The following is a 9,367-nucleotide window of genomic DNA, read 5'->3' as shown; positions in this document are numbered from 1 at the left end:
GAATCTATAAAATAACGGATTACTACTATTGCGACGACTCAACCGATTATATGTTACATTGATTTTGAATGGTTTTTACCCAAACGAATTTTATAGGAACTGGCTGAAAAATTGAGTACTTGACAGTCTATAGAAGCTTTTGGTGGCCAGAAACTGCGAAAAGCCGAAACAAACAGGAGCGTATGCTCACCACGCCAGCTTGTCAACACTAGCTAATTAGCTACTGCCTACTGCTGGCAGTTCCGCCAAGTGATGATACTGCAAGGCCTTTATTCCTTGACTGAACGTCCCAATTAAGGCAGCAACTAGCTGGTCAAATCATGCTTTACCGCTTGAGATGTGCAATTGTACAAGCACACACGATGCAACAAATGGTACCAACAGGACTGGAGCCGAACTTCCAAAACGGACTTGTTTCCCGGGGCAAAGAAACAATGCAACGAGTACTTGGGAGATGGTGCTAGTCCAAACAAGCCCTCTAAAAGAACTTGCCATAACGCACACCTTAAGGTACAAGTGCTGATTACTAGGTAGCTTAAGATAATAAGATACTTAAAGCCCAAAAGTACATTACAAATTTGTCAAACATCCCTGTTTCAAGAATCATAAGGTCACCTTCAGCAATCTTTCATCCAGGATGTGGTTCAGGCCCTGCAAAAGTTATGGTCAAGAAGAGCGTGAGGTGGGTGGAAAATTGCAGAACAGAGGTTTTATTAACTTCTAACATCCATGAGTGTCACTAACATGAAAGTTGCACTCGGTAGTCCTTCCTGCATATTCTACAAGGATATGCCATGTGGATCAGATCACATATCTGTCGCCGAGACGTCAACCACCCTGCCAACAACAGGCCTTTGCTCGTGAACCTGCAAAACTTTCACCAGTCAATGAGCAATCACACAAACAAAATGTCAATAGAATAAATAGTACAAAGCACTTACAGTGGCCCAACAGCTGCCTAGCGATTTTGGCATTTGTGACTTCAAAGGCTGGAGCCGAGAATTACATTTTGCACTACAAGAGTCTGCTTCATCGCATGATCGGATCTTTTCAGCCAATGAGATACCAAAGATTTTGCAGCCATTTTCAACTGTACTCTCATTGTTTGATTCATGCTCTGCACCACTGACGGGGGAGTGCATATTCACAGTTCCAGTACATTCTTCTATTGCTTCGCCTGAAACAAGATGAGGCCAAAGAGATAATGTTTGATTGCTTCTTCCCATGTCTTGAGTAGGAACAGTCCTATCAAGTCTACCATCCTCATGTCTTGAGTACTCATATTCCAAGTGAGTTATCTTAGATCTAGTTTGTGGAAACATCATCACAGATGATGGGGATGATTCTTGCAACAGAAAAACCGGTTTTGCTGGCTGTGGGAAATCATACCCTTGTGGTGCAGACCATTTATAAGCTGCACCAGATACATGCCTACCGTCAGGTTGATACATGCCAGCAGTTCTTATATGGCCATCAGCCAAACATCCTCCTCGGAAAGGATGAAACACTTCTTGACCTTGCAAGACCTTTTGGAATCTTTGAGATTCCCCAAAGCCTGAGCAATGGTAGGGAAACCCAGGGATTCCAGTTGGAGACCTAACACCAAGTCTTGGGATCCCTAAGTTATTGTTACTCCGTTCATCACTGTACTGCAAATTTCTTGCTTCAGTTGCCTGAGAAGCAGAAATAGCAGGACCATCATGGGTTTTGAAACCCAACAATTCTTGACCTTGCAAGACCTTGTGGAATCTGGCAGATCCCGCAAAATCTGAAGAAACACTTCCATCTGCCAAAATACCAAAAGAGGACAAATTCAGCAGGACACATAAACCTTGATTAATGGTTCTCCTTTCACTTGTAAAAGGACCTACTTGGAAGCACAATCTCCGGATTAACTTGGGGGAGGCATGGTTTCAGACGTTTTGAACTGGGAGCGCACATTTGAGATCCTGAAACAGATCCTGTGAGCTCAATCTCCCAAGGAGATACCCTATTGGGCCAACGGCACTCTATACCATCATCCCATCTAACCTGTCAAGATGATCACCAGTCAATAACATATTGCAGCCTGGAACAAGGTTTCAGAAGGGAACAGAAGGATAAGACTTTTGCATCAAGGCTCAAACTCAATGGCATGTAAACTACAGCTTTAAACTTCACATCAGACAAATATCCTGGAAGGTAAGTACTCCCTCCGTTTCTTTTTATTTGTCGCTGGATAGTGTAATTTTACACTATCCAACGACAAATAAAAAGAAACGGAGGGAGTAACAAATTATGAAAGTAATACTGCAGGATTCAAATATCACATACAAAAACTTTGGTTAAGGATGTTAGCTTAACTTTTAGATGTTATAACTCCTATTCTATTATCTATAGTGATTATTCGACTCAACATATTAGAATCATGAATTGCAACTACAGACAGGCATGAAGTTCCGCAGATAATCAAATATAGTTTAATGTTTCAGACACGCTAGATGAGTATAACTTGATTAGTAGCACATAACCGAAGAGGAAAAACAGAAATTGCATTGATCATGCCAAGCATTAGTTGTAGCATCATAGGGTATAGTAATATATTTGTTTCTTCAAAATTGCTGCTCCCTCTGTCAGGGAGGCACTATTCATGCGGTTACTGTAGCACGTGGACAGTTCCGAGATTAGATCAGATTTGGTTTGGATCAGATTAGTTAGGAAGAGATAAGGATTAGATCAGATTTGGTTGATAAGGATTAGATTAGTTAGGGAAGGGATAAGGATTAGATCAGAATTGGTTAGATGGATAGAGACAAGTCAGTCGCCTCTATAAAAGAGACATCATTGTATCAGTTAAGGGTAAGCAAGAATTAGAAACAAACCTTCTTCTTGCCCGACCGTGGGCAAAGGCCCCCGGCCGACATTCCTGCAACTACAACTCCCTATCCCTCTCCAATTCCCCAATCACATCATAGTCTATAACAATCTGGTATCGGATATGTCAAGCGCTCCGACTCCGATGACCCTCGAGGGCCTCAACGCTAAGCTCGATGCCAATCTTCACCACCCTCGCGCGCTCTGTGGCAACCATTGAAGCTTTCATGTCGCGCATGGCGTGTCCCTCCCAACACCCGCCGGCGCCACAGTTATCGATGATCACGCACCCACCAGCGACCGTGGGACCACCCCTGTCGCCACCGGCGCCGTCACATCGCCTGATCAGTGCCAGTGCGCCCGCACCAACGGGCCTGCCCCTTTACCTCATCTCCATACCACCATCACCATCGCCAATTCCATCATACGCCCTCTCATCAATGACGGCGCCGGAATTCACGATGGCAACGTCTCCTTCACCGACCCCGTCGTTCACCGCCCCCATGCCTATGCCGCCACAGCAGCACTGCGAAGACGTCTTCTACGGGAGCGTGGATGGCATTCGGGCAACGACGGCGCAGCTACAGGAGGCGGCACGCTGCCTCCTAGCGCGCCGACAAGGACAACGCCCCCATCTTCAAGCAGAAGCGCCCAGTCGTCCCAGCAACCTTGAAGCAGCTCACGGAGAGGAAGGCGAGTGCGCAGGCGAGTGCCTGCAAGGTGTTTGCGGTGGTGTGGCTGCAAGCTGCGGCGCATGGCCTCCTAGTGCGCCAGCAAATGCTCGAGGCAACCTTGGTGTCGGTCGACCTTGGCACATGGGGACGCGACCTCGCCCTGTCGGACGACCATCAAGAACTGCGCTGGCCCGATATCTCCAAGCGCGAGCATGGTGTGTGTCCCGCGGGCGACGAACTCCAACTCTACGACAGCGTCGGTAGGGAAGGCACTCCCCTCCTTGTCATCGGCATGGGCGCACGGACTAGCACTACCACATTCCACTACCGACCGCTATGAGGGCGTCTCAGTTGGTCATTGTTGCGACCCATTCCAGGGATCATCCACATGCTCCCCTTTCGTCCAGATGGCGTATATCAGATCCATGTGGCTGCACACGTGCAGATCCAATGCGCAAAGGGTGTTCGCCTTATCTTAAGGGGTCAAAAAATAAAGAGTTAATGTCTAATTCAGGTTCGAAATAATAAAATAAACCGAGATGTAGAAGACTTATTTTTAGGTGTTAGGTTTGTGTCTAGTGGGGTCATCGTTAGGTTGCAGCTCGAGGTCGAGTTGCATGTCCAGGTAGGGTGTAGTGTAAGGAGGCACTGTTCACACGGTTACTGTAGCGTGGGAACAGTACCGAGATTAGATCATATTTGGTTTGGATCGGATTAGTTATGAAAGAGGTCAGGATTAGATCAGATTTGGTTGATAAGGATTAGATTAGTTAGGGAAGTAATAAGGATTAGATCAGATTTGGTTAGTTGGATAGAGATAAGTCAGTCGTCTCTATAAAAGAGACACCATTGTATCAATTAAGGGTAAGCAAAAATTAGAAGCAAGCCTTCTTGCCCGGCCGTGGGGGCCTTTTGCCCCCGGCCGGCATTCTTGCAACTGCAACTCCCTCTCCAATTCCCCAATCCCATCGTAGTCCATAACACCCTCCGTTTCAAATTTTAGGTTACTTTAGCTTTATAAGTCAAACTTCTCTAACTTTGATAAAGTTTTTTAGGAAAATATATTAACATGTACAAGTTCATATAAATGCACTATCAAAAAATGCCATGCAAAATTTGATGTCATGTTCGGGCGCACGTATACTAGGCGTCGTCGAGCCCGGGACGTGCGCCGTGCCCAGGAGCGCACCGAGCAGCATGCAAAGGCCACGCAGGAGGGCATGATGGGCGCCGACTCCACCAACAGCTAGGGATAGATATGTGTCGATTTTAGTTCCTTAATTAGTGGAGGTGGTTACTCCAAGTCGGTTGGGCCATAGGCCATATCTATCTTAGTTCCTTAATTAGTGGAGTTTGTTACTCCAAGTCGGTTGGGCCATAGGCCCTATATATATCTTGTAATCAGACTATGAGAAGGGAAGAATATCAACTATCTAATCTCCTCTCTCTATTCTCCTAAGCCGGCAACCTGGGGGCATAACCCGGTTGACGAAGAGTGGCGGTGTGGGGGTATAACCCTGCCGTCTACCACGGATCGCGACTACGAACTCCGTAGTCGGGGTCCGGCATCCTTGGGCACGAACGCCCTTGACATTTAACAAAACTGATTTGACGTTTGTTGGTATATTTTTCTACAAAAAAGTTGGTCAAAGATGGAGAAATTTGACTTAGTACAGAACTAAAGTGACTTATAATTTGGAAGGGGGAGTAGTAGACACATAAAATTGTTCTACTTGGAATCATGTTCTTAAAAGAGGTAAGGCCAGGAAGGATGTCAATCATGGGCTACTAGATACAGACATTGATCCTTCTTGCAATCATGTTCTTAAAAATGCATGTACAATCGATACTAATATTGGCATCCATCTTATGTACAAATCAGGAGAAGGAAACGTACCACCAAGCATTTCCATTTCGAACCATACCATATAGGATCAGCTTCTCTGCTTCCAATTATTATACCAGTGCACCTGGAAAAATGATTTTGAGCACACCAGAATGAGTGGAATAGAATGACTGGAGTGCTTGGAAAACTCATCGGTAAAAAGCATATAGGATCATCGCAGCACTGTAACCTTCTTTCAGAAGCATCGTCACTTTCATATCGCATTCTGCACCTCATTCCAACAGAAATTGGTTGATTGAAGCTTCTTGTGAACTTCCAATAGGGTACAATGAATTCAGATTGAGTTAACCTGTGAATTCAAGTAATTTGTTATACTCAGGAAGGCAAAAGACTCCAACAAGGGGAGAGATTAGAAGGAAAAATCATATCTACAATTCTCTTTGCACTTCTAAATAGTTACAAATTCAATCATGACACTAAAAAAAGTAATAGAAGAAGAGCATAGATACTTGTAAATATTATTTGGCATCAGTAGGTCATTTGAATTGTTAAATTCAAAAACAACCTTCAAATCTAAATGGTAACCTCAAATGTGCACTATTATGTCGTCATTCCCAAGGATCACATGTGATGGCATAATTTCAAAGTATGAACACAAGATAATGTGGCAGGTCCAAGGAGGTGAGACAAAAGAGATCAGTTCTTTGATTTTGTTAGTCAGCCATATTACAACAGCAGCCACTATTGTGGAGCCATAAAAGTGGATTGTTGTAGTAGAAAACAGGCACTGGATTTACTCATCAGTTAAGTATCGAACCGAGTATAAGACATAATATTTTTGGTCTCTAGTAAATGGCCTTTGAGCAAGTGAATAAGGAACAACCGTATGATTTAGTGCTTTCCTACTATTTAAGGATCCACAAGTTGCATGCATAGCAGATGTTCTATCACAGCTATAGTTGCACCATGTGAAGCTGAGCTTGTCAAATATGCACCAGTACAGACACAAAAAAATTCACAAAATAACCAGAAAAGTACTATATTACCTGGGATTGTAGTAGATGTGGAAAACAGTCTTCGTGGCCACAGCTTGTGCAACGTTTCCAAGATTGCTATTACTTGAGCACTGGTTATGAGGTGCAGGAATAGGAGTTACAATTTTTAGCTGGGCTGCTCGGCGCACTCCCAGTCGAAGCACTCCATCTTCGCCTCTGGAAAAGGATGAAAACGTGTACAGAAGAGAAGGTACAATATGTTCAACTTTATAATGACAAAATGAGCTAAACACCTACCGAAGGAAGAGAACTGCATCTCCAGAAATGAGCTTCTTCCTATTAACAAATGCACTCCATCCAGTGGTTAAGAGATGCCTTCGTGGCTGACCTGTAACAAGCAGGCCTATCAGAAACTATAGTTATTCAGAATCCAATAGCATCCATCCTATTTTATGTTTTATACAATCAATAACACCTGTTTCGCTGTTCGCAAGGTGCATGATCTTTTGTTGAAGTACCAATTGATTTTCCTGGCCGCTTAGATTAGGTTCAAGATATTTATTTACAGAAACTTGCTTAAATTTACAGACTGAATGCAAATACAATAACCTCCATTGCTTGAAAATCAAAGCCAACATTCGGTTAATTATTACTAAAAATGCAGACAATCAATTAGCACAACTGAAGCCCTCTTTCTAAACTGAATCTCATTCAGTACTTAAGCCCGAATAACATGCTAAGAAAATGGAACCCATGTTTGCAGAGAGAATCCAAATAACGAAGCACGATGTACAGAACCAGTATAGCCTATAATCAGTCAACAAGCCAAGGTAACCCAGCCAATAAACTCTCTAGTTGTACCTCGATAGATATGCCGGAACTTCCACTCCGTGCCGTGTAGATCCTTGGCCACGAGCTCCTGAGACGGCCTCTGCTGGCTGTAGTCCTGCACGCCACACCAAACAGAGTCAGTAACCCAAGCCCACGAGAAGGGACCTCTCTCTCGTAGCCAATGGCCGTACCAGCGGCGGGAAGCAGTCCTCGGCGGCGCGGCGCGGCACTGAGAAACCGCCGTGCGTGCTGGTATCGGATGCCGTGAGCGTCTTGCAGAACATGTGCGGCGTCCGTGCGAGCGGCCTCATGGCGCCGCCGTCCTCGCCGTCGCGGCGGTCCTCGTCCTCCCGGACCCGCGCCTGCGCCTGCGCCCGCTTCTCCGCGTCCTCGTCCTCGGGCAGCAGCGACACCCGCGCGTACACCTCGTCTGTCGCGCCGTCCGCCTGCACGGAACAGGGCAGGTTTCTCTTGTCAGCCAATAGCTCGAGCACATTGCGCTCGCGCGCGCGCGCGCCGCACGAGCTCACGTGGAGGGTGACGTCGACGACGCGGCAGAGCACGTGCGGCGGCACCGCCGAAGCTGCTGCTCCTCGCGCCGCGTCGCCGCCGATGTGCTCGAGGTGGCCCTGCGGCAGGTACACGACGGCGCTGCCCTTCCGCGGCAGCGGCGGGACGGGGCCCGCGCACGCGTGCCACAGCTCCAGGCACACGGCGCCACGGCCACCGGGTCCGGGCAAAGGCAGCGCCTCCGCCTCCTCCTCGTCCTCCTCCTCCACGGTGTTGAGGTCGATGCCCGCCATGGCCCCCGTCGGCCGCAGCTGGAGCAAACGGCAGCAGAGCGGCGGCGAGGCGATGGATGGACGGACAGGGAGCGGGTGAGGAGCGAGGGAGGCGGGTTTAGTGGTGCGGTGAGAGGAGTGGGTGGGAGGTGGAGGTGGAGTGGCGGCGACACATGGTGGTGGTGATGGCCATGAATGGCTGGGGCGGCTTGCTTGTAGGCGGGGAAGGGAGGGAAGTGGTGGGGAGTAGGGCGCAGACGAGAGGCAGGCCTATACGGGGCTACGGCCTTTGAAATATTGCCCGCTCCTGCCGCTGGTGGCGGATAAAGCCGCAGTGGTTTTGTTTCCCTGCCCCTGCACGGGTGACTTGGATTGGATCTCGCCCACCGGCGCACGCAGAGACATGGGTCTCGTCTCGAAGATACTGTAGTGAAGGAAGCGGACGGCGAGGTGTGTGTGGGACTGTGTGGGGTGGGGAACTGGGGAGGCACGAGGCAGTGGTGGTGGACAGCGCAGGCGCGAGTGCCGGGAGCCGCAGTGCAGGTGCAGCGGCAGAGGTGGATGTCCAAACAACGCTCCCGTGCCTGGCTGCCACCATTACTCACTGCTTACACTGCAAAGTTTTTTTCTTTTACTAGACCAGTCTCTCCTTTCAATGGGGAACTTTTCTGTCACTCTGGTTTTGGATGGTTGGATTGCACATCTTCGCTCAGCTCCCAATGGTACAAAAAAAATGAAAAACCATGAACTTTCGTGGTTTCTTCAAAAAAAAATCTGACATGGTAACGATATCATAAGAATCGTGTACGTTTTGATAGATCCAGTTGACGCACACCGCGCGCTCAGCGTTGCCGAGCAAGCATAATTCTCGCTTGGCCCTCGCCGATGGTGACAAACTCGACGGGGAGTGGGGGTGGGACACGGGCACAGTACGCCCTGGATCGGCGATCGGTACCACCACCGCCGGACCCCCGGGCTGGCCTGGCGGCTGGCGCCCACATTGACATTGCCATCGAACTCCCTGTAGCCATCTGAGTGTGCTGGGGAGGGCCGGCCAATGCCCTCGCCTCCCCCCACCCTAGACGACGTGTAATGCGTCGCAGGACACATGCTGCAGTTGGTTGAGCTGTTCCGAGAGGGACCCTGCTCCGGCTAACGGCAACTTCGGCGCCCCCGCCATGTTACCCTGGGCCGGCTAGCTAGCCACCGATCCGATGCACTAGCTAGCTGGCCCCCCGGTCCGTGGTCACTGATTCATGCCAATAGTACTCTGTTTTTTTTGTTTTGTAGGTGTAGCGTACGCTAAACGATGTGAGGGGCATTGTTGTGTGATTTGACCCGGCCTCATAACACATCAGAGGGCATTGTGTGTGTGTGCATGCAGTG

At 48.2% G+C, this 9,367-nt stretch overlaps 2 protein-coding genes across 3 annotated transcripts; one reads left to right on the top strand and one right to left on the bottom strand.

Annotated features, from left to right (window-relative positions):
• Nucleotides 1–306: 306 nt before the first annotated feature.
• On the bottom strand, nt 307–8,340 carry LOC100384045 (uncharacterized). 2 transcript variants are annotated; one of them, NM_001176652.2, is made up of 11 exons: nt 7,730–8,201; nt 7,391–7,645; nt 7,230–7,314; nt 6,666–6,756; nt 6,420–6,584; nt 5,603–5,722; nt 5,425–5,497; nt 1,872–2,031; nt 942–1,786; nt 745–866; nt 389–651 (listed from the first exon to the last, which is right to left on the bottom strand). In NM_001176652.2, the coding sequence occupies exons 1-10, from the start codon at nt 8,000–8,002 to the stop codon at nt 807–809; spliced, it is 2,127 nt and encodes a 708-aa protein (NP_001170123.1). In that variant the 5' UTR covers nt 8,003–8,201; the 3' UTR covers nt 389–651; nt 745–806. The 2 variants fall into 2 exon arrangements, with proteins under 2 accessions (XP_020405527.1, NP_001170123.1); XM_020549938.3 differs by having other exon boundaries at nt 307–651; nt 7,391–8,340.
• On the top strand, nt 2,607–4,457 carry LOC111591141 (translation initiation factor IF-2-like). The gene has a single exon (XM_023302063.2). The coding sequence runs from the start codon at nt 3,030–3,032 to the stop codon at nt 3,789–3,791; it is 762 nt and encodes a 253-aa protein (XP_023157831.1). The 5' UTR covers nt 2,607–3,029; the 3' UTR covers nt 3,792–4,457.
• Nucleotides 8,341–9,367: the final 1,027 nt, after the last annotated feature.

Source organism: Zea mays, chromosome 3 (assembly GCF_902167145.1).
Source record: "Zea mays cultivar B73 chromosome 3, Zm-B73-REFERENCE-NAM-5.0, whole genome shotgun sequence".
NCBI lineage: Eukaryota > Viridiplantae > Streptophyta > Magnoliopsida > Poales > Poaceae > Zea > Zea mays.
Note: the sequence above shows the minus strand (reverse complement) of the source record. Positions and strands in the feature narration are given on the sequence as shown.

Coding starts and splice junctions, on each gene's coding strand:
- LOC111591141 (XM_023302063.2), top strand. CDS start 3,030: ATGCCAATCTTCACCACCCTCGCGCGCTCTGTGGCAACCATTGAAGCT.
- LOC100384045 (XM_020549938.3), bottom strand. CDS start 8,002: ATGGCGGGCATCGACCTCAACACCGTGGAGGAGGAGGACGAGGAGGAG. Junction 6,585..6,665: donor GATGCAGTTCTCTTCCTTCG/GTAGGTGTTTAG, acceptor ATCCTTTTCCAG/AGGCGAAGATGGAGTGCTTC. Junction 1,787..1,871: donor TCCGGAGATTGTGCTTCCAA/GTAGGTCCTTTT, acceptor GTATTTTGGCAG/ATGGAAGTGTTTCTTCAGAT.